Source organism: Phoenix dactylifera, chromosome 8 (genome assembly GCF_051530095.1).
Source record: "Phoenix dactylifera cultivar Ajwa chromosome 8, Ajwa_hap1_PhDact_Kaust_v1.1, whole genome shotgun sequence".
Classification (NCBI taxonomy): Eukaryota; Viridiplantae; Streptophyta; class Magnoliopsida; order Arecales; family Arecaceae; genus Phoenix; species Phoenix dactylifera.
In genome coordinates this window covers 18,391,685-18,417,126 of record NC_143197.1, presented here as the reverse complement: position 1 = coordinate 18,417,126, position 25,442 = coordinate 18,391,685, and the positions used below count along the sequence as shown (strand labels likewise).

General features: G+C 41.7%; 1 protein-coding gene across 2 annotated transcripts in view; it reads right to left on the bottom strand.

Annotated features, from left to right (window-relative positions):
- Positions 1-530: 530 nt before the first annotated feature.
- The window catches only part of XRN3 (5'-3' exoribonuclease 3), a 45,551-nt gene continuing 20,639 nt past the window's right edge, over positions 531-25,442 (bottom strand). The window contains exons 9-24 of one of the 2 annotated variants that reach the window (XM_008810769.5): positions 22,097-22,174; positions 21,924-22,010; positions 16,967-17,133; positions 16,768-16,870; positions 16,528-16,623; positions 15,994-16,089; positions 13,899-13,969; positions 11,500-11,628; positions 11,342-11,418; positions 11,221-11,261; positions 11,018-11,092; positions 10,756-10,913; positions 4,423-4,527; positions 4,258-4,333; positions 1,777-1,856; positions 531-1,535 (exon numbers count right to left, since the gene is read on the bottom strand). In XM_008810769.5, coding sequence (XP_008808991.1) covers positions 824-1,535; positions 1,777-1,856; positions 4,258-4,333; positions 4,423-4,527; positions 10,756-10,913; positions 11,018-11,092; positions 11,221-11,261; positions 11,342-11,418; positions 11,500-11,628; positions 13,899-13,969; positions 15,994-16,089; positions 16,528-16,623; positions 16,768-16,870; positions 16,967-17,133; positions 21,924-22,010; positions 22,097-22,174 — 2,151 coding nt within the window. In that variant the 3' untranslated portion in view covers positions 531-823. Of the gene's footprint in view, positions 1,536-1,776; positions 1,857-4,257; positions 4,334-4,422; positions 4,528-10,755; positions 10,914-11,017; positions 11,093-11,220; positions 11,262-11,341; positions 11,419-11,499; positions 11,629-13,898; positions 13,970-15,993; positions 16,090-16,527; positions 16,624-16,767; positions 17,134-21,923; positions 22,011-22,096; positions 22,175-25,442 lie in introns of both variants that reach the window. The other variant, XM_008810768.5, reaches the window with a different exon arrangement.

Below are 25,442 nucleotides of genomic sequence, written 5' to 3'. Positions count from 1 at the left end.
CATTTACCATATTCAACAAACTTCATTATCTCAGGTTGGCATTAAAAGAAACTGCTAAAAGTCACCCATCCTTTCATCGCCCAGTTCACCTGTCCTCCGTGGAGGCAAGTGATTGGTTGAATCAGTATATGAGAACTCTCACGACCTACCTGCATCAATCCCTAATTCCACGCGGTATTGGTGAACTGGGTGAACAGTCTCCGTGATCTGTAATATTACTCGAAAGAAAGCTATTGCAGGTATATTGGAAACTATAAGGGATCTTCTATATAACGTATTCCTGCTATAAGCGACGGGAGTAGATGAGAAATAGATGTGTGGGAGCATTCGGAAGACTCCGAGAAGGACGCTGCGTACTCACAATCCCTGTAATCCAAGGATAAACACACCTACCCCTCCATTCAGCCATTTTGATCTCCTTTTCAAAAGTTCTTCCATCAAAATTTGGATTTGATGCTAGAATTGCTCGAACTCAGACTTCAGATTTAACCTTAAACCAGCGTCGGCCTCACTACACAAGTCTGTAAAGATTTGATTAACATAAGCATACTTCATTATGAAGGACAAATCAATTTTATCAAAAGAAACAAGAGACACTGAGATGATGCCAGACCAAATTAAGGTGGCATCCCAAATAATACTAACATACAAGCCTTGCTGATGTTTCAGAAAGAGCACTATGATGCCGATTCAGAGCTAACAGAATACAAACAAGCAAATTGCCTAGATAAGATGAGCCTCGACTAAAATTGGATGATCTGCTATCTTACAGCGTTTCCCACATGATGTTGGCGCACCTGAAGTGCTGATGTTGAGTACAAACCTAGTATCGGCCATACCCTGGTGGTGGTGGCGGCCTTCGGTTTGAGCCCCTCTCTAAAGCTGCAAAACGATTGGTACTTTGTTGGTTATGCGGATAACCTCTCCCAACTGCGGGTTGAGATGGCAGGGGGCCTGTCCTGGGATCATGCCGTTGATCCCACTGCTGTGCTCCATAATTTGGATAGCCCCCATAGCCACCATGGTATACAGCCCCTGGATGACCATAGGGTCCTGGAATTAGTGGCAGTGCTGCAGATCTATTTACCGAATGATAAGGGTGACCTCCATTTTGAGGATAGCTCTGCACTGGAACTCTTCCCCTCACATCAGGTTGGCTGTGTCTTCCAGTTGGGGTATAATGGGACCTACCCTGTTGATCTCTTTCATAGTGATGTGATATACGTCTTTCATAGTGATGATGATTCGACGCCGAAGAAGCATACCACTGCCCATGACTGTTACGTAAATGGTTACCAGGACCATGCCACTGTGCATTGCTAGCTTGATGCTCTACCCGAGCAGCTGCTCTCCGGTCTATAGAATGGTCTCTGCCGTTTGAATATAGTCTACTATTTGCAGCCATCTCATATGATGGTGGAGCATAACTTGCGTCACCACCATTACGGTCTGCACTATTCTGTAGACTGTTTATGACAAGCCGATGAGCTGCTGCTCCAAGTTGGCGGCCTGAAATAGTCCCTGGAGGATTTTGCCTGATCAAGAGAAGATCATGTCAGAAGGAACCAACAGCACAAAGTCTTTCTAAGATGAAAGTACAAAAGACAATTACAGACACACACACACACACACGGATGCATACAACACATAAAGATCATTAGCTGAATTTTCTTCTTAAGCTTTCAGATATCATTAGAATGGAAGCATATGCTTGAGAAAACAGTACAGATAAATATGTTAGGTATAGCATTCCAAATAGCTTCACCAGCTACTGACCTTCCATTTTCAAATGGCTTCCTGCCAGTATCTTCGTGCCATAGGACAGGAGGTGGCTTCAAATCACCAGCTGTAACAGTCTTTAGCCAAAAGATAATACTTTAACCAACTGCAATTGCTTGAAGGACAAAGAAAAGGAAAAGCACTTCTATAATAGAATATACTTACTATCAGCAGAAACTATTAGAATGTGACCTAATTTGAACAATGATGTATAACTCAATTCAAAAATCTCCAAATTATAAGGTCAAGACCCTCTTGATTTGTCAAGTGATAAGCAATTGCAAACTACCCCATAAAGAAACCAATGATGGGGCCCCTCCAGGACAAAGTTCTAGACATCAGCAGTATTGCCTATCATGACCCAAACTGGTTACCATTTGGGGCAAGTGGCACTTGATTGATAACATTCTAACTGATTGTTATGCTCACTAATTAATCTACACATTCCGTTGGAGTATATTACTAGAAAACATAAGCTTAGTGTCGCGTTCACTGCTGAAAAACTACAGTTCTGTTTAATCACCAAGAATAGTCTATTAACATGTTTGTTTTTCAAAGATAGGTGTTGACCAATATGTTCTAACATCTTGGAGCATCATCAGGAAAAAAATGGAGACATCAGCAATGTTATGTTCGGCCAACATTTATTTGCTCACTGTGTTACATTGACAGCGTCCTGCTCCAAGGATGAGTATCCGATACATGCCACACATGAAAACTTCTCCTTTTTTTTCCAGCTTTTACAAAGAAGTGGATAATTTGACCCTTCCAATACTGAGTTCAACCCACAATAATAATGTTGCATGTGACCTCCTTTTCTTTTCAGAAATTGGTCAAGCATATACACAATGAAATTACTTCACAACTCCTCAGCTAAGAAGTTTGAGAAACATATAGTGAAAGATCCTAACATATAATATCTCCTAATATTTTTATATAATATTTAACAACAACATATAATTTTGTGAAAATTATTTTTCTCCCTCTTGCTGAGTCAAAACACGTAGACATGTGTCTGAATCTGATCTCATATCTGTGTCCCTGAAACACTCGATGGCTGAACCCATTTGCTTGGTACAAGAGAGATTAGGTGCAACTGAGATGTTGCACACAAGAAATGATACAAAACGTACAATTCTGCAATATTGGCCTAGACATCAGTCAAAAGCCAGTCACTGAGACGTCACTAATCTGTCCAACTAGAGAGAGCTTATGTGCAACTGTCAACCTACAAAGACACAGAGATGCACTTAACATGCACTCCCTTTTTTAAGACAACAAATTAAAAGATAAGACAAACATGAATATCCCAATTACATGCTGTGGCTCTGGTTAAGCAAACAGAAGAGACAGACCATATTCAAGAGAGGATATCAAAATAGACGCAATAATCCTTTCAACTCAGAACTCATGTAGATTAAGTTGAAAACAACTTAGGTTTGACCAATCATGGGCTAGCAATATGGAAAAGACTCGCAAAATAGGATTGCCTGGTTGCCCAAAGTGAACATTTAAGTGCAGTTCGGCCAGTTCAACAAGACTTCTTTCCAGTTCGGTAAACTATTAACTATAAACACACCTGGTGACTTCATAGAGGGGGGTCCAAAGTGACCTAAAGTGGGCCTCTTCAACTTTTGCCACTTTCAACCAACCCAATATGCCCTAAGGTCAAATATTACTTGTACACAAATACAAGACACCTCCCTCCACTAAACTGTTCCATTTTAATTAAGGTGACTTTTTTTAGCTTACTCCCACCTTCCCTGAATTAATCCATACACTTCAAATTGCATGTAGGTTTGAACACTAGCATTAGATGCGCACGAGAAAATGCTTAAGATTGCTGAGGAATACTTGAATTATTCTCTACAACCAAGATAAAAATATGCATATATTGTGAAAGAGTTTGACATCACAAAATTCGACTCGTTAGTCTACATGCTAGCCCTAAGCATAATATAGAAATTTTGCTACAGGTAGACCTACATATCACTTGCAAATTATACCTACAAGCCATAGAACGGTCAAACGTTACACTAACTAATTATACATAAAGTGAAAGCTAAGCAGATTAAAAAAAATAGTTAGAAAGAGCAGGAAAGTTGAGCATCATATTCTATGAAAACATTAAACTAAAAAAAAAGTTTAAAAAGAATCCAAATATTTTAAAGTACAAAACTACCCAAAGTATTACCAACCAGATCATATATCAGAAAGCACTTAAGCAAGCTACATTCAATAAAAAAATCTGAGGTAGTTTGCACGCATGCACACATATGCATATGTGGATATATATATATATATACATACATATATATACACATATACATACATACATATATACATACATACATACATACATATATACATATACATACATATATATATATAGACATATACAGTTTCATAAATAAGCACATCAAATTTGGTATCAAAAATATCAAATCACTGGTAAAATCCTCAAGCAAAAATATGCACCTTCTTTGGGAAAATGACGCCTGGTGGCGGTCTAGTGATATGTTTATGTGCATCCGGAAGTATGTATAAAGAACATCTGGAGAAAACGGAAAGGTCATGAATGCAAAATTTGCAAATAGTATTAGTAAGGATTCTGTCATTTTACAGATTATGAATATTGCTTACATGACTTGATTATCCATTATATCTTCCATTCCTTTAACAGGAGACCTGAAGACAGGAGGGCATGGATCTCCATCACAAAGGGACAAATATCCATTCATTCCACCACTGCAGACAAAAGTGGAGTCAACTAAGAAGGAAACCAAATAGACTCGTATATTAACAATTCTATTTATGCATTTTATAAAAATAGCATAAATTTTCTTCAGAAGAAAAATTATTGCAAATTGACAAATCTCGCCCAGTAACATGTATCACAAAATCTCCAAATAAACTAAGCCTTTTTTATTTTTCTCACCACAAGTGAGTCAACAGAGGATAAATGAGAAGGCATCTGGACATGTCAACAGAAGAAATAGTACACACAATGATGCAGACAGTACAAGAGAAATGATGTAGCTCTAGAGTTAGATCTACATAATATCAGACTCAGAGGCACTTAAAAAGGAAACACTAGGGTTCTAATTAATCTGAAATTTCTGCACTGAGTTTCAGCAATAGAAAGCAAAAAACATAGAATTATGCTGAACCAACAGATAGCAAATATTTAGATGCATGAACAGTTGCGTGAAATCTGGACTTAATTAAACAGTAACCGCAGTATTTACAGGAATATCCAACAAAGTTATAAACAATTATGCCACATTTGGTTCACAGGAATGAAAAATAATTGGAATGGAATGGGAACACAAGGCGGGGAATCAGAATCGCAATTCCTGTTTCATAGTTCGAACATAAAACAAAAGAATGTATGAAAAAAGAATAGCAGTTGAGTTCCAATGTTCAATTTAACTAGTTATATTTTAAATTATAACCAATTTATATTATTTTTAAATAGATCATTACCTAAGAGATAGAACTAATTTTATAACAATGATCACAATAATTCTTTTGGGGGGGCATCCTATATTTTTGGATTTTCCTTTGATTATTATGACATAATTTATGCTCTTTATTTTTTTATTTTTATATTCTTATTAACCAAGGTCCGCCGAACCGGTACCGGGACCTCTACCAGTTGGCGGACAGTTCAGTATAGTACTGGTTCGGTACCGTACTGACACAGTATGGTAGGGCGTGCCGGTAGTACCGTACCGACACATGGTAGGGTAAGGCGTGCCGGTATGGAACCGGCACGTCCAATTTTTTTTTAGAGTATCTCAAGTTGATTTAATTGATAATCACTCTTTTTCAACTTTTTCAATGATTTTAAGTCTAATCTGATATTGTTTTGATGTTTTTTTTTGATGTTTTTTGATATTTCTATGATCTTGATTTAATCTAAATGATACATCTTACTATTTTAAAATGATACAAATTATAAAATGATTAGTGTAATGGTGCATGCTACAAGAAGCAACATGAAATATCCTCAAATCTAGTGAGATAAAAATTATAAAATTATACAATCAATTACATACACTTAAAGTACAATATATATACAAATATCTAAAATTGGGTCGAGTGGTGATGCCTCTCGTAGATATTCGGATCATCAGCATAGTCAGGAGGCACATCAGCCCACCCCTCTAACCAAGCGGTGTTGTAGTCTTATATGTTCATTCCATAAGGAATGCACTCTGATTACAAGCACTCAGATCTCTAGTTGAAGCTCTAACTCTGAGAGGTTTCATCTGGCTGATAAACTAGCTGATAAAACTGTGAAAGGGTCCATCCGAATAAGCCGACAGCAAAATTCGATCCGTAAGATGCTCCGAGCTGTATAGAATAGTAGCCACAGAAAAATGTCTCAGACGCACCATATTCGTATCTGCAGTGTCCTCGGAATAACCTCGAAGAGCCCGTCTACTATACAATAGGATTCAGGCAGGCACTACCAAATCGTGTATCGTGATCCATATCCTGTGTAGCACGCATAAACTAGAACTCACCGGTGAATCGAAGACCACCCTACGATTATCTCATAAATGGTGGTCTCTTGTCCACTCCTAAGCCGGCAGATCCATGACCACCAGAACTGCTATTTCTGGACTCTGAATCTGAGTGAACTGACTCATCGACACTCTCCATTGGGGTTTGGATCTTTTGAAGTGCTGAATTGGTGTGATTTTGGACTTGGCGGAAAGAAAAAAAGGCAGAAAGTTATCCGCCGCTTACAAACAAGGCCTTCCAACATCATTTTAACACCAGACAGAAAAAGAGGGGCCCAGTTCAGAACCGAGTCGACACGGTGCGAACCGGCCAGTTCGCACTGAGTTCGAATGGAACCGGCCGGTTCCAAACGTTCCCGGCCAGTTCGCATAGGTAAGTTCTGATTCGAACCTTTTTCAACATGTTTCGACCAGTTCTAGGCCGAAACTGAATCCAAAGACCAAACTGACCCAAGTTTTCACCAGGTCGACTCGGTATGGGCCGAACCGGGCGGTTTGGCCCGGTTCGGCCCAGTTCAGCATTCCTTGCAATTAACTAATTTTTTATATATTAGATTTAATATAATACTAAAATGCATGCCACTTGATATGTTCCCTATTTTCTAATTTAATGAAATATGTATTAATTACATATTTTTATTTTATATCATAATTATCTACAACTAACTCATATCGACGATATTATTTGTTACTATTTTTACCATAAATATTGTTAATCCATTCATTACCAAAAATATCATTCAGTCCCATTATCATGGGAATGACCATTCCTCCTATTTACAAGTGGAACCGTCATTCTTTCATGATTCCAAAGGAGATGTGATTCCGTCCTATGTTGTCATACCAAATATTTGAATGAGGCCAAAGTATAAAATCACCATTCCATTCCAATGCACATTCCAGCGAACAAAACGAAGTTAATAAAACAAGCAAAAGATGCAAAAAGACATAAGGAAATACAAAAAAGGCGAGGGAAAAGAAAAAGAGCAGTAAATGTGAACAATAGCACCCAGTGATCGCCGAACCAACCCAAGTTGGGCAGCTCGGCCCATACCAAACCAAATTGACATTAAGTCTGAACAATTTAGCTCGGTTCAATTATAAATCCCTCTCACAAATTAGCATTTGAAGGTTCGAGAGCTCAAAGGCTCTCTCGTTCGATGAACAACTCTTCAGCCCCCCTCTATCTCACTCACTCTCTCTACACGAGACACAAACCACGGCCCTTTGGAACATAATGGTTTCTAGTTGTCCTCTTCCTCTCCAAAGGCCGGAAGGGAGCAAAGAAAACCCTAGATTTGGTCTCCTCTAATCGAGTCTTTCTTGAAGAAAAAAGTTACTGTGTTCATAGTTTGATCGGATCTGAGATCAATTTGAGGCTCCGGACAGAAGCGATCATCGCGTTTGACGTCGGAGATCGCCAAAATATTGAGATTCGGTGCTCTGATGACTGAGATTTGCTGTTCTTGTTTTGATTGATCATTTTTCTTTGCCATTTCAGAATATGGTTGTCGGGATTGCCGAATGTATCATGGGAGATTGATGAAGATGGTAGTGTTGGTTTACTTTGAGAGAGGCGATAATCTAGATGCTGGTTTGTTTCAATCCTACAAGCCTCCTCCCCATTTCTCTCCCCCCTTCCTCCCTCTCTCTTCTTGTCCCTCCTCAGTCTCCCCCTCCCTCTTCATGTAAGTACGTCCAAGAATATCACAATACAGACCCATACCGTACCAAACCGGACATCAGCCGATATGAGACCCAGTATCGGTGCGGCAAACCTTGATAACACCTATACCATTTAAGCAACAACTCAGTAGAGGGGCTGATGTGGCTTATTAACTAAATGTTATAACAATACAACAGCTTGAGGATGCATAAAACTCAGCCATGGACTCTAATCAAAAACAAAGGTAAAAGACAGCAACATTTAAAATTATACTAGATCTAAACTACGTTTCAACAGACAAAGGAACTTCATCATCAAGCAAATGAGCACTTATCCTAAACTCCAACTGTACACTAAATGCTGAATACATAATCTCACTATATCTCAATAAGGAGATTAACAAGAGCACCAGAAATAGTGTATCTTCACCAAATCATCAAATCAGAATGTCTAAACCAGCAGTTCAGGTGACACAATCCAGCATATAAGCAGAGCATTATATTGCTCAAATTAGTCATTCTATCATCCCCCTTCTTAATGGAGAAACCTAGAGTGAAAAATTGAGAGAGAGGAGGGGGAGGGGGTCAGATCCAACAAGAGAAAAGCCAGAGCACCTTAATAGCTATTTATTGTCAATACCACAACTAAAAATTAAAGAATGAAGTACTTTTCTGCACAAGGAAGAATGCTCTTTCCTTCTGTCCCTTCTCTCATTCCTGATAAATAATACTGCTGACCCCATATAGCATCAAAACTTGAATGAGGAATCTGAGTATTTGGCTCAGGAAATTTATAGTTTAAAAGCTAGAATACCATCAACTCTGCTGAAAGGAGAAGTTGCACAACCTGGACATACAGAAAATTTGATATACGCTGCTTGTATAAAGACCCACAATCCTCCATGTCCCAATCAGTAAATATGTTTGGAATCAATGCTTTAAGAAGAATGATTGAACAGTTCCGTCCAATGCAAAACCTTATCGCAAGCTTTCCATATCATTGCAGCATCAATTACATACTTGATAAGTACAATTGCCTACACTATTGCAGGAAGGCAGTTTATCAAGCATGCTAATGCCTATAATATAGGATGTGATCCTGTCCATGGGTCGGTTTCAGGACCTGAGCTGACCCAAAAGCCAACCCGACCCGAGTACTTTCCCTTACCTAAGAACCCGACTCAAAATCGAGATGTCATTTGCAAAGAGATGCTGCAACATCTTATCTCTATTCTCTCAGCTCCCTCACCTCCTCCGCCTCTGCCGCCCATGGAGATAACCCACCACTCTCTTCTCCGCTGCCTCTAGTCCCATGGAGGTTGTGCCACCACCTCCTCACTACCATGGACATGGACAACACCTCCCCGCCCTCAACTGCCTCAAGGAAGCATTCCTCGGCCACGCCTGCCTCCCCTAGGATTCCTCCTCCCCTCGCCACCCTCCTCCATGACCTTGCCAGACTCCACTCAACCTCCTTTCCCCCTTCACTCCTACCCATCTTTCTTCATTGCTGCCACCGCTGTCCATGACACCACTCGCACCAACCTCTCTACCGTTCACTCCAACCTTGGCCTCAAATCGAAGTTGGCAGCACCCCCAATCACGTAGAAGAAAGGAGACAATGTTTGTCAAATCGGGTTAAAAGTCGGGTAATCGGGTCCTCATTTTGGGTTAAGTCAGGTCGGGTAATGTGTTGGGTTACAGATCAAGTTGGGCTAAACCCGAACAATTGACAGATAAGAGTACGATGCTTTCATATCTCAAAAATAATGATATAAGACTCTCCTGCATCAATCTCTTTGTTGAAATGTTTGTCCTGAGAAGTAAAGGTGATTCTTTTGCAGTTGAAGTCATCTAGATGTGAGATCTAACATTGGTAATCATGAATGAAATCTAAAAAGCAGATGATTGTCGCAATCATAGACAGAACAAACTTTCTAATATGGTCTCAAGTTCTCATTTAACAAGTGTTCATTAAAACAATGATTGATAGAGGATACATCAATCAAAAATTTGATCAGTTGAGCAGTCTATCCCTGATTATGAAAGTACCTGTCAGAAATCATCTTGAGAGGTCTTAGTTGTCATCTTTCAAGAAAACCTTCTAGCGCCTGGACTAATTATTTCTTAGACTGCAAAGTCAGCATGTCAAAGGATTGCTCGACCTAACTCACATAACTAATATTCTGTTCGATATATCAGTGGCTTAGAGTCCTAATAATCAGATTATCCAATCTAAATATGACTTTTCAATACGGATCCCAAAACTATATTTGAACAAGTTTTAGTAATCCAACACTATTCTGATCTTGAAGGATCTAAATTAGATAACCAATATATCACACATAAGGAGGGTCCAGACATGCACCTACACTGAGCATGGCACATATGAGACTACTGAAGGGCAATTGATCTTTGCCATTAGTTAGTTGATAGACTGAAATGTATAACAGTATGTATTCAACCTGAACACGTATCAGATGAATTTATTTAATAATCAATAAAACCATACTTGTCTTTTTATGTTAATAGGTTCATAAGTAAAAAATTAAAAATAGTATTAAAAAGTAACAATGGCAAATACAAAATCCGTTCTCTAGTTTCTACCAAACTTCTTAAGTTAATTACTGTTCTTTTTTCAAAATAACTCAACATGACCAAAATGGTACCTGACCGGGAAAACATCAGTTGACACAGATTTAACCTTAAAACTTCTAGTATTCAACATATGTTTCCATTTACGTTAAGTTGGGGCGTAATTTAAGCTTGGCAGACTTACCTGGCTCTTGGGTCAAGTTTTTCTTCTACTTCAGCACGCTCTTTCTCTGACAGTTGTCCAGAATTGCTACTAAGAGAAAATATATATGGAGAGAGAGGGTGAGACACATTTACGAAAAGCATGTCAGCCATGACACTGTTCCGACGGACTTCCTCCTCCTACAAAAGGGGAAAAAAGCAACAATATTTAGGCTATTTTGGAAAAGTAGTTTTCTTCTCATGAACTGAGCTGTATCTAGTGCAATAGCAGGTGTCAGTTATACCGTTAAAGTATGCTCCACTTTTTCAATCTCAGCAAGTAATCGAGTCTCATCTATAAAAGGCAGTTTTACAACACCCTGAAAATAGGGAGGATCAATGTATACACCAACAACATAACGTGATTAAAATGAGAGAGAGAGAGTGGGGGTGAAGAAAAGTAAACTCAAGAAAAATATAGATCAATGCGACAATGATATAGTTCTACCTGCCAAGAAAATCTCTTCCCATTCATATCTACCTCAAAATCTGGCAAACAGAGTAAAAGCATGAGAAATGTTTAGATCTTAAACAAGAGGGAAGACCATGATGTGAATATAAAACATTACCAGTCGGATAGAAATCGACTATGGGAGAGTTTGGATCAGTCATCAATTGCCTATAGTGCAAAGGAAGAGCATGGGAACTGCAAATATCTAGACCATTTTAGCCAGCCTTCCACATGATATAATTTAAAACTCAAGAAAAAATATTTGAGGAACTTCACCTTGCAGCTGGAAACACCCCCATTAGCTGATTGAAAGGTTTAAAAGGCACACCTAGTTGAAAGCTTATATTCAATTGACCTAAATCCTTGAGGTCAGATGCAAAAGGTGCATAATGGTAAGGATAAAACCTGAATGACAAGCGGAGAAAAAATAAGTGCTGAGTCACAACAGTCAAATGTGAAAATGCAGTTTGGAAAGTTACATAATTTTTTATACACAAAAGAAAACTCGATATGTTCTTTCTTGGTTTGTGACGTAAACAGGAAATATGTACCCAAACTTTTATTAGTCATGCTCTCTAGATTCACCCACATGTTTGCTAAAAGAAGCCAAATCTTGTCAAACAAACTACTGTAGCAGATCACGTAAAAAACCCAGAAAGGCAAACTTATCTATTTTAAAATTTGCATTTTAAAATGCAAATACATAGTCTAAAGACCTGCGGATCAGAGTCAAAACCTAGCTGAGTTGGATCAGATAGGCAAAAAAGCTTTCAAGATATCTCGATACATTAGATCAACCAAAAATTTTCCAATACTGGATCCAGATAACATGAGTTTATTTTTGTATCAGATGGCCTTGATGGCCAATACTCATACTCATAGTTCAGAACACAACTAAAAACTGTGTCGTATTTATATTTTATAACTATACCTCTTGAAAACTTTCTACCTAGAATTTTTGCTAAAGTAACAAGCCTGTTCCCTTGTTATTTCCTTATTGTTATCTCTAGCTCGCTCGCCCACCCCATCCACCACCAACACCACCCCCCCCCCCCCCCCCAAAAAAAAAAAAACAGCTGATGCGGTGTCTGCACAAGCAGGAGCCTTCTCCTTTTGATTATGTTATTACATGCTACAACAACTAATGTAATGTATTTGATATTTAATAGTCAAAGTATGGCATATATAAAGTATATAATTTTTTTGAACCATTCGGAAGTCCATACTATATCATAAATTGAGAGGAATATGATGAATCAATTCTGCCTATCAAATTTTTTGACCAAAATATCCTTGGTCTTTCTAGAAAAACATTTTCTCAAAAATAAATTACAGTGATAATTTAAGTAAATATTCAAAAAATGTCTTCATTTTATCTCTCAATTGCATAATTACCTCCTTCACTTGGCCATTGTTTGACCAGATTTAGTTTTTATCTTCGGTGACATGCTCCCAACCAATGTTCGCTCTCTCTCACTCCCAACCAACATTCCCTCCTTCCATTTCTCCTATCACCCGTGCCTCACCCTTTCCACCCTTGCACTCTCTCTTCCCAATGCCTCTCCCCCACCTTCCATCTCCTTCCCTTCCTTGCACACCGCACCCTCCCCCCTCCCCACCTTCCCGGCCCCCCGCCCCCCCCCCCCCCAAAAAAAAAAAAAAAAATCTACTCTTCCCAACCCACTCCCCTGCTCTCTCAACCCACCAGCCACAGCCCTCGTCTCTGGCCCCTCTCCCTTGGTTTCCCACCCCAACAATCTCTCCTCCTAGCCCATCAATTTGAATATCTGTCTCCTCCATAAAGTTCCTGCATATTTTTCAAATTTTAAGTTTAAGTTTACTTTTATTTTATTCAATTAATTTTTTGTTTTTAGTTGATCACTTGATTTGTTATTTATTTTATATTTCATATGTTTTTTATTTAATTTTCTATAATGATATTTTTTTACTTTCCATTTTATTTTAATTTAATTTTTTGGTGCTCAATAAATTTCAATAATTTGTAAATTTTGTATTCTTGTTATGTTCATTACTTCTTTCACATGCATTTCACCTCTACCTCCAAGCCTGAATGAGAAAGCAGCAAAGGATTCTCATGCAACAGAAATGTAATAATCATCAGCAGACACCATCATCAAACCAATTATAACTTCTTAGTATTCACAACTATAGGATCTCATTAATCATAGAAGCTGAAACAAACCATTATTAGACAACACAGGAAAAAGATGGCTTCAAGTGCATGAGAAAGTTGTGACCATAAAATATTATACAAAATGAATAGCAAACGTGTAACAATATTTTGTGAAAATAAATAAAAGGACTCTTGTGACAGTTCAAGGACAACATAAATATGATTATCAGACTTTGTGAATTGTCTAGATAGAACCAGCTATAAAAAGTGGCATCTAACAAAACTCAGAGATTTCCAGTATTAGGAAATGGAGCAAGTTTTTGAAGACAATGAAGCATATAACATGTAGGTTTTAATCCACACAGATAGGAATATATAACATGTAGCTTCTGAATACTACAAGTCAGGTTTTCAAAAACTTATCATTTCACAAAGTTATCAGAAGTGATTTTCTGTTAAAATAAGGAATCTCATAATGCAGAGCTATTTAAATCCCAAGGTAACTAACAAACAAACTTAAATAATAGCTGAACATGCTCACCATTGCCATGAGCAAACCCCTTCATAGTAATAGCGCATAACCCAACACAAGCCTTCTGCGTACTTTGTGACCTAATAAAGATAGCCGATGTATTCAACATATTACATACATTCTTTAAGTTATCAACTCAACACAAGAAATAGAGGCATACATTTATGAGACTTATTGCTCCACAATATATAAGATTAAAGAAAAAACAAAGTGCTTTTTAGATGAGAATTAGCAGTTGAAGCAATGCCAACATGATATTCCTGTGAAATGCGAGTGGTAGATGGTAATGATTGCTTGTCTACATGAAAATATATTTAAAAATTTCAGAGTGACTAAGAATGAGGATCTAGGGCTGTAAATGGGTCAGACTAGGATGCATTCCATGTTATATCCACATCCAAACTGGATAAGACAAATTAAGTTTGGATTCAGATTCAGGTCCATCAAAAATGAGTAAGCTCTGAACTTGAATCCAAGCTCAATAAATAGTCGGATTCGAGTTTGCATTCAGGCTTATTTTTAAATTCAATTTAGCCCATGATTTTATCTTATGTTTCTTCATGTTATTATTTTTTATATTTTAATACTTAATTAGATTGTGACTTGAAAAAATCCACTTGCAGGTATGACTCTGTTTTAACACTCATTCAGAAAAAATAACTTGGTTACTCAAAACTAGAGCCGGTCTGAAATTATACTCCTACTAACCTGCACGCATAGTAGGTAGGATAGCAAGGACAATATTCCCCAAACCAAACTGGACAAAAAGAAAAAAAACATTTTTGTCTATAGCAAGTTTTCAGGAAATTTGTAAGATTCAACTCTACAATTCTTTCTTGGCACATTGATAGCCGCATCCACCTGGCCATCTCCATGCTACACAAATAACTTCAAATGTAGCTACTAGTTTATTATGGTTCGTTTGTCTGTCTGATAACAATTCATATCACTATCTGAAAAAGTTTCAAGCTTTTTTACATCGCATTACATCCAACTTCACGCAAACATGCTTTGTTACTTGTGCTATGAAACTTAGGATCAAGGTATACCGTACCGGCCAAAACCGAGCGGTACGGAGCGTACCATACCAGTTCGGTACCGGTGGCATACCGACACTTGATACGCTAAAAAGAATCCTTACTATATCATACCGACACTGTACTAGTGTAGCATCGGTATGAAGTCCGGTACCGAGACAGTGAACCTTGCTTAGGATAGTAGGTGAACCACAAGATTTGGTCTTTCAAATTGTCTTCTTACCATAGCAACAGGGAAAGAACTTTTCAAAGTCAAGACTCAGGTCACTACAGTTACCACTGTATAAAATTACACAGTTTAATCTCCTTACTTCATCACCTACCAAGACAACAATGACATTCAAAGAACTAAACAAACCTCAGTTTCCATGAAAGCATAAATAATAGTAACCATAACCTCAGGGAATCACCTATATTTCACTGGCAAATACTTACTCCAAATCTGACAAGTCGTGGTTATCATCAAAACAATTCACTCTTAAAACAACCAATTAAAACTCCAGCTGAACGATTTTTCCATGAAATTAGATAAAAAAACAAGTACTATTCTTTAGAATAACTTTCAATGAATAATCTGCTACGAATTTAATGAAAATGTTAAATGCATAGCCAAGTGTATTCTATATAAGCGTACACTTCATGTCATTGCCATGAGACATGACAAGGCTGATATATTAAGAGAAGTAGATAAAGTAGACAAATTTTTCGTTTGCAGAATAATAACTGTTGTATGCTGAACTCTTACCTAGAGAATAGCATCAGAAACTCGCATGTCAAGATGATGTGATGGAAAAAAAGCTAGTAACATTTCCCTCACTTAAACTAACTCACAGAACCAAGAACTACATAAAAATCCAAGCCATGGATGTTACATGCAGCCAAACACAGTAAGAACCCATTGGAGCAAGTGCAGCATTTATTTAAGATATATTAAGCTGCAAAACCTGCAATTGCTATAAAAGAAATACGCTCATAGGAAACATTTAAAACATGCCAAGTCATAAAGGTAAACATGATTGGACCTTTGAAATAATGTGTTCAACTAACTTTGTTAGCAAATTACTTACAACATCTCTTCGCACTGCTTCAACTTCTTCAGGAGTTTTTACAGAAAATTTTTCTTCATAATATCTTTCTTTCCATCCTGGTGCTCCCAGTTTTACCTGACAGAGCGAGCATTGCATTTATAGGTGTCATAGAATGAATAGTAGAAGGCACATGACATGCATGTTTGACAATCAAGAAAATTAACAGAGAGAGTTTACTGGTTCAAGTTTCCATTGAATACCATTATGGTAAATACCAATAATGCCTAGCTTAAACTAATTTAGCAATAAACCAGCTTTGTAACTTCAATCCATATTTTTTTTTGGAAAGAAGTAAATTGAGTAGATTCATGGATACGATATGACTTATTTAACAGAAACTTTCTTGTTGGAAACTGAGACTTCAAATGACACCGCGCAACCACATAAATAGATTCACATCCAAATTTATTTTTAAGCATGTTTATAAAATGACAGTGGGGGTCATTGATTGTGACTATTTAAAATGACAAACAAAAATCCCTCTAGATATGGAGAGAAAACATAGGCCCAAACCTTGTCCTCCTCTGGAGCTTCAGAGTTAAAAATATCCGACTTCTCACGAAGCACTTCCTTAAGTTTTGTTTTCAACTCCTCCCTATTTTCCTGAATCTGGAAGTAATAATATAAAATTAGGGTCAGAATTCCATAAAAATTTACAAAAGCAATCCAAATGGCTACCAGGGAACAAAAGGCACAGTTGAAAAGAAAATTCATCAAGACTGAAAATTATCCACCTTGAACAAACAAACTTACTGCTAAATCAAGACTATTCTCAGCCTCCACAATAGCAGCACCAACAGTTGCTCCTTCTGATAAAATGCGTGCTACCTTTTGGGCTCGAAAATTTATTCCCTTACTATCATATGTATTAGACTGATTAGACTTAATATTAAGCACTTGCATGGCAGTAGTAGCTTGTCTAACTTGGTTATCCTTTTTTGTATTTTCTGACCTGTTTGAAGGTCCACTCTGATCATATGGCGAAGGCAAAGCACCAGATGCAAGACGTGAACCTTGAAAACGAGCAACAGGCACTATAAGCTCAGGTTTGACGTCTGGCTCTACATCATCTCCTCGTTTTGCTTGTTCCTTTTCACGTTTTATTCTTTCAGCTTGGCGCTGGAATGGATTGTTATTTGTTATTTCAAAAGACATGGAAAGAAAGACATCTTTAAGTAAGAGATATTACATTGCAACCATGAAGATACAGTTAAATGTCAACATAAAAGCAGCCAAGCATTGAACTATAGGCCAATTAAGCTACTAAATATCAGTCTAGCAAAAGCATTTATGACAACTTATGTCTATAAGAATTCTAGACATGATTAAAGTCTTTGCATACTATTTGCAGCTAATATATGCATTTAAAGGGCATTCATGACAGCACCATTACATCTAAAAAGATGGTCTCCAACAAAACTCATTGTGCCATCAACCATGAATATCAGAACATCACCATATAGAAGAAGCATCGTAACATCTAATGTATTAGACAACAAAACAAGTAAGTTCAACATGGCCATTGAAAATAGGAATGAATTCCTAAAATCCTCCTCCCTATGGTATCAAACAAAGTGTTCAGAAAGTGTGAAGAAGCATCATCACATTTAATATATTAGACAACAAAACAATAAGCTCAACAATGCCATTGAAAACAGGAATGAATTCCAAAAAATCTCCACCATATGGTATCAACCAAAGTGTTAAGAAAATGTTACGCTGCTCGTAAGCATCAAATCTTTCTATGCACACATTATGTTCAGACATGACCTCAAGGTTGCAAAACAATGAGTCAAAGATGTTCGTAATTTCAAAATAATTATAATTTGACTGCAACAGTAAAAGTAGAAGGACCAAGTAAATTAGGGGAAAATCTCCAAGGATCAAAGACCTGTCTAGAAGGCTAAGCAAAACTTTTTCAGCTTGAATAACATTGCGAATGGATTGAATCCTCAACAAAATCCATTCCACATCCAACTACTCAAACAATAACCAAAACAATTTAGGATAAGGGCAAACACCCCAATTCAACCAAATTATATTATAAATGTAAAACAATATAACCAAATATTGTAAAGCCCAATTTAACGGTATTATAGTAAATTCAAACAAATAATATTATAAATATAAAATAAGATGAAAAATACAGTATGCAAATATTATTATATAATCCACATTAAATATAAAACATATGGTAGTCCCAGACTACTTACCCCTATCTCTGACCCCATCCTTCTTCCTGCCCATCCCCCCCAACCAAGGTCCGTCGTACCAGGTCCGGTAGGCGTACCGATTGCCTACCGGACCGGTACGGGCCAGTTCATACCGTGCTCCGGGCGGTACGAACCGGGAAGCTCTTCCCCGCCGGAACCGGAAAAGAAGAAGAGAACCAGAGAGAGCGTAGGGAAGAGAGGGAGGGAGCCCACCTTCAGCCGCCATCGGAGAGCCGCGAAGGGGCGTCGGAGGCCGGTGGGGGGCGGCGGAGCCCGGCGGGGGACGGGGGAACCCGCGGGGGCGCTGCGGAGGCCGCGGCCGCTAATTTGGGGATTTTTAAGTGAAGTCGGCAACCGATTTGCCGACTTCACTTAAAATTCCCAAATTTAAAACCGCGGCCGCGTCCCCTGTTTCTATCGAAACAGTGGATGCGGCCGCGGCCTCGGCCTCCGCAGCGCCGCTGCGGGTTCCCCCGTCCCCCGCCGGGCTCCGCCGCCCCCCAACGGCCTCCGACGCCCCTCCGCGGCTCTCCGATGGCGGCTGAAGGTGGGCTCCCTCCCTCTCTTCCCCGTGCTCTCTCTTTTTCTCCTCGTCTTCTTCGTCTCCGGCAAGGAATCGGCCTATACCGGTTTCCACGGCTCCAGCGTACCGGTAGCTGGCCGGACCGGTTTGTACCGGCCCGTACCGGCCCCCGTGCTCTCTCTTTTTCTCCTCGTCATCTTCGTCTCCGGCAAAGAATCGGCCTGTACCGGTTTCCACGGCTCCAGCGTACCGGTAGCTGGCCGGACCGGTTTGTACCGGCCCGTACCACAAATCACTGCCCCCAACCAAAACTCAACCACGGTCCCTCACCACAAATCACTCTCGCTAGCTTGATTTTGTTTTATGATTTGTCCATCCTCACAGTCCATGGTTCTCTGTCTCGATACTAATTAATAACTACCCACTGCTACAGCAAACTGTGTTTATGCTCCCCACCCGTGCTCCTCCCTATCAACACAGTCAAAGCCCATCTGCCTCCATATTCACTCCTCTCCTTGGTTCTCCTCTGCCCTTCACCTTGCTGTGCCTCCACACTCCATTGACCACAGCCCTGACACATCCCATCCTTCTTTTCAACTGGGATCCCTCAACCTTCCCTCCCCTCCTAAGCCCCCAGTATCCCTCATCCACCTTCAACCCTCCTTCTGCCTTTCTCAAACCCAAACAGAACCATATCCATAGGACAATGAAACTAGATTGTCGGATAACCAAATATTAAAATTTTAGCCAGATCCAGACTAAACGAGGATTTACCGGTTAACTGGATTATCAGATTGGGTGAGGACAAATTTACTTCCCATAAGCAGTTATTATGTGTGACCATACTGCATACGGGCTGAAAATACACCGCTCAGTATTAATCGGCCGTACATGCAGCCTATTTAGCATTGTGAAGCTGCATATACAAGCCTACTTAGCATTTTGGAGAAACATATGCAAACCACTCTTATGAGACTCCATGCAGATGACGTGGGTTCAAGCTGATGGTTAGGTTTGAAATGGTTTCAGATGAAAATACCAATTATGTTCTACTATTGTTATCAGCCATTAGGTTATAAGTAATAAGCACTAATAGTCATTATTATCAATAATGTTATCATCCATCCAAAAAGTATTACCATTATTATTATTGTTATTATAGTATTTAATGTATTATATTATCTTAAATTTTGAAAGCAACCGCATACTCCCACACATCGCACATGCACTATGCAGTCCCTGACAACCTAAATATCACAACTGCCTTTAAAAACACTGGTCAATGGTAGGTCAGGATACTTCTTAACAAATAGCACTTGATCAACTAATTATTTTGAAAGGAGTCATATGAACCATGGTCTGCCGAACCAGTCCAAACCAGCCGGTTCAGCCCGGTACAGACCGGTCCGGCCTGGAACTAGTACCCGGACAGCGTGGATATCGGTTCTAGCTGTCCGGATATCGGTTCCAGTTGTTTTCAGGCCGGTACCGACCGGTACACATGCATACAGAATGCGTACCGATCTTGTACCGGCCCGTATTGATGCAAACCGGCCGGTTGGCACCGGTACCAATTTTTTTTTACCACAGCGCGTGTGAGAGCGCGTGCTCCCTCGGGCAAAGCACCACGCATGGTTCCCCTCGCGCATGGCACGGTTTCATGGCGCGCGGGCGCGATTCCCCGCACTCTGTGGCCAGCTCTGGCGCGTCCGAGCTCGCCAAAAAAAAAAAAAAATTTCACGCACGGCCGTGAACCCCCCCCCCCAAAAAAAAAAAAAAAGAAGACTGGTTCGTACCGAACTGATTCCGATACGAACTGGTCCAGTAGGCGTACCGGTTCAGCGTACCTTGATATAAACTAAATCCACCATACTTCTTTTTTGAATCACATGGTTTCCTGCTGATGTACGTTCAAATCTTAGCCAAAGAGATATTAGTGATTAACAAATTATCAGGGACAAATTAACTGTTCATTGCCATTATTTAGGAAAAACCTTCATAAATACTTGGGTAGATAGATCCAGTGGTTTTCTAGACCAAAGAGTCCACAAATATAGCATTTTCATTAAGCAGAGAGATCTAAAATCACATAAAACATGATCCAATTGATATGAAGAAAAGAGCATAAACTCAAGAACCTAATACGTGCATTGATTGAGCTCATTACACCAGTGCTTTATTAAAATGCAATCCAAGTGGATGTGTCCTGGTGACAACACCACGTTCTTAAAAAGCAAGCCACATATATGCATGCAAATGCACCTACATACTGTATATGCACTATGATGCCTCACCTGCCCCCCACAGCCGCTTTTATGACCTTGCAATACATAACTGAAACTCACCTCATTGCAATAAAGCAATCAATAAACAAAAGAAGCAAAATATAGTCACTTAATTTCGACTTTGCAACTAAAAATACAATTGTTGCAACCTCTTTATAGCACATTTTACATGTGAATGCCATGAGAACAAACATTCATGGTGGAAGGCACCAACCAATTTTCAAACTACAGCTAGGACTATTATAAAGAAACCACCCATATGCTTTTGCGAAATGTAAACCAATTTCTACCCATTCCACTTATTTATGAATGCACAAACGTAAACACATTTGTTATCCATTATAAATGGCATTTAAAGAAATAAGAAAACCACTACTCTATGCAAGCATGCATGTATTTATTCATGTATATATGTGAAAGAATTTTTTGTTTGATAAGAAAAATCACTAAGCTAGTACAGAAAAGTATCTGTAAAGGATTTCCTGGTTTAGTTCTCATGATTTTTTTAGAATCAAAAAAGGCTTAGAACCCATATTCTTTATATTTCTTATTGAAAGAAAATCTTTTTGCCATGACCTTAGAATTTAACTATACACACCTGGGTACGAATAAGTGTCGTTTTTCAGTTTTGTTATAAATCCTCATAATGGTAAGAGATTTCAGTGACATATTCTATTGTTTCAAGAATGAGTAGTATGTTTAGATATTTAGAGGTAATAAAGCCAAACTTTGTGTAGGTTAATGCCAATTAGTGCATGTATATGTACTTTGACCTAACTAATGAGCCCTACTTCCGTATACCAATAAATATAGAATACCACTTCTGCAACTACTCACAAATAGATATGAAGCGATGGAAAAGAAATGTCAATCATCTATAAAACATACCTGATGCAACCGAGCCCTTTTCTGAAATATCTTATCCTCGTATGATCCAACTGCCTGAATAAAATGCTCAACTATGCCCAAATTTGGCTGGAACAATATAAATGAAAGCCTGTTAGTCATTATACAAAATTATGTGGAAATAAAGAAGAACGGAAAGAAATAAAGCCAGCTACCTTGCTCGAGTCTGTCAAATAGCCACCCATTGCCCTAAACTCCTTCTTATAGACAGCCATTAATAAATTTATTGCACCCTGTAAATAATTCCATAAGGCATTCACTTTAAAGAACAAATAAATGAGAAACTATGTGACGAAAATACAGAATTACCTGAAAACATAAACTAATCTTTAACATCATTGAGCTTACATCATTGATTACTGTTACGGGGGAACTAAGCCGCCATGCCCCACGTGACCGGCACGCGCGCCCAGGAAGACTACGGCTGCCCTTTGATCCAGCGCTCCGACCCCGAGTCGGACATCCTCGGCTCCGCAGCCCGACCCCGAGTCGGCTGCCCTTTGATCCAGCGCTCCGACCCCGAGTCGGACGTCCTCGGCTCCGCAGCCCGACCCCGAGTCGGCTGCCCTTTGATCCAGCAATCCGACCCCGAGTCGGATATCCTCGGCTCCGCAGCCCGACCCCGAGTCGGCTGCCCCTTGATCCAGCGCTCCGACCCCGAGTCGGAGATCTCTTGATAACGACAGGCTATTCCCCAGAGGCACGCCGCGGCCTCCTGCTCCGCTACTCCCTGCAACGGCTGTATCCGATGCTGCTCCACGATCTCCTGCATCAGCCGTACAAAGCGGAGCCCCACTATGCCCTGACGTGGCCGTACCCGGTGCTGCTCCACGACGCCCTGTAACGGCCATGTCAGTGGCCACACCATCGTGCCCCACGATAACGAACCCCCCTGAGAGACCCCCCAGCCAGGTATATATGCGGCTGGGGGGAGAAAGGGGGGGGTGAGCAATATCTCCCAGAGCACTCTCTTACTTGCGATTATCACCTCTCCTCCTCCTCCAATCTCCTCTGACTTGACCGTCGGAGGGCCATCACCACCCTGGTGGTGGTGCAAGGCTTGTTTGCAGGTTTCTTGGCGGAAGGTGGAGCGCAACCAACACCAACCAAGACAACTCAGACGGAACCCCGTTCACACCGCAGTGCCAATCGTTCTCGGTTTGGACCACCAGCAACAGTTGGCGCTAGAGGAAGGGCCCGAATCTTAGAACGATCGTAATGGCACGGCGAGGTGGTCGTGGAGCTTCCAATGCTTCCGGTCGCGGAGCCTCTCGCGCCTCCGGCCGAGAGGCTGCTGCGTCCCCAACGCACTCTCAGCAGCACTCCACCGCCCCTTCTCCCATTCAGACGGTCGAAGCTGCTCAGTTCGACCAGCTAGCCCAGCAGGTTCGCACCCTCGCGGAGGCAGTGCAGAATCTGCAGGGTGTGATCTCTCGGGTGCCGCAACGGGCTCAGGAGCCGCTGCCCCCCGAGCACTCGCCTCTTCCTCACAACCCGCGCTCCTTCCTCTCCCATGGAGAGGAGCGCCGGCGCGAGGAGGATTCTCGAGTGCGGTCCATTCTGCCAGGACCTTCTCATCGGAGCTGTGCGGGGTACGAGAGGCGGACCCGGGCGCGTTCTCAGACACCCCAGTCCTCGAGGGGCCCGCACTCCAGTCGGTCCCCCTCGCGCCGCTCCTTGTCCCCCACCCACCGGTCGCGCTCCCTGGACCGGCGGGTGGACGATCTCCACAGACAACTCCAGGTCCTGAAGGGCCACTCCAAAGATCCCTTCGCTGACTTGGAGATCTCCTCCCAGCCGGCGCTTGCCTCGAGGATCCTGCGGACCCCGAACCCGCCGGGGTTCAAAATGCCGGCGATCGAACCCTACGACGGGGCGGCGGACCCGCGGGACCACGTGGAGAGTTTCAGGACTCTTATGCTCCTCCATGGAGCATCGGATCCGCTCCTCTGCAAGGCCTTCCCGGCGACCCTCCGTGGCCCGGCAAGGGCATGGTTCGCCGGCCTGGAGGCTAACTCCATCCAGTCCTTCGACCAGTTCACCCGCTTCTTCATCAGCCATTTCGCCGTCAGTAGCAGGCGGCGACTGGTCTCCGACTCCCTCTTTGATGTCCGGCAAAACGAGGGAGAAAGCCTGCGGGATTATCTCACCCGCTTCAACAAGGCTACACTGGAGGTCCGGAACCTGAGCCAGGAAGTGGCTCTCTCAGCCCTGAAGCGTGGCTTCCGAAAGGGCAGACTCACCTTCTCCCTGGACAAACGCCTGCCGCGGAGCTTCCCGGAGCTGTTATCTCGGGCAAACCAGTATGCAGACGCCGAGGAGGCAGCATCCCACCGGAACAAGGAGGCCGCCGAGGCCCCTCTAAAGCCCGGGAAGAAAAGGCGAAAAGAGGCACCCCAGAGGAGGAGCCCGACGCCTCAACGCCGGCGCAGAAGCCCGTCACCAGCAAGGAACCACGGCGCCACACGCCCTCGTTCTCCGCACCGACGCTTCAACCGGTACACCCCACTCCTGGCCCCCCGGGCCCAGATCCTCATGGAGGTCAAGGGGCGGGAGGACCTCCCGGTCCCGAGGCAGATGAAGAAGATCCCTGGGAGGAGGCCTTCTCGGGCGTACTGTGAGTACCACCGAGACCACGGCCACGATACCGAAGACTGCTTCCAGCTTCGGGACGAGATCGAGGCTCTCATTCGCCGAGGGCGTCTCGGTCGATATGTAAACGACCGACGTCCCCCGGCAGACCCGCGTCCGGCCGACCCGGCCCCTCAGGAGCCTCGGGAACAGAATCGACCCGTTGCGGGAGTGATCCACACCATCACTGGGGGCTGCTCTCGGCCCGTGAGGAACGCAGGGGGCTCGGCGGGAGCATCAGGAGTGGCCGTCGCGAAGAGGCAGCGGGTCGGAAATGTAATCACTTTTTGTGATGAAGATGTAAAGGGGGTTCAGACTCCCCACGATGACGCCATGGTGATCTCTCTCACTATGGCGAACTATGATGTAAGGCGTGTTCTTGTGGATAATGGAAGCTCAGCTGATATTTTGTATTACGAGGCCTTCCAAAAGATGAGCTTGTCCCGACAATTGTTGCACAAAACATCCACCCCCCTCATAGGATTCACTGGAGACGCTATCTCGGCCGAAGGTGTCATTGAGCTGCCTGTGACTGCGGGCGTTGCACCCGCAGAAGCCACGGTGCGACTCGGGTTCTTGGTCGTCCGTGTCCCCTCGGCCTACAACGCTATCCTCGGACGACCCGGACTGAACGCCCTTCGCGCGGTGGTTTCTACCTACCATTTGCTCATGCGGTTCCCCACGGCGGCCGGGATTGGAGAGGTCCGAGGTGACCAACCAACCACACGGCAGTGTTTCCTAGCAACTCTCAAAGGGAAGAAGCCCATGGAGGCCCTAAGCGTCGAGTCCCTTGACGCCAGAGACGAAGTGGCCTTGCGGCACGGGGAGCCTGCCGAGGGCGTAATCGAAGTTCCCCTCAAAGAAGGCCGC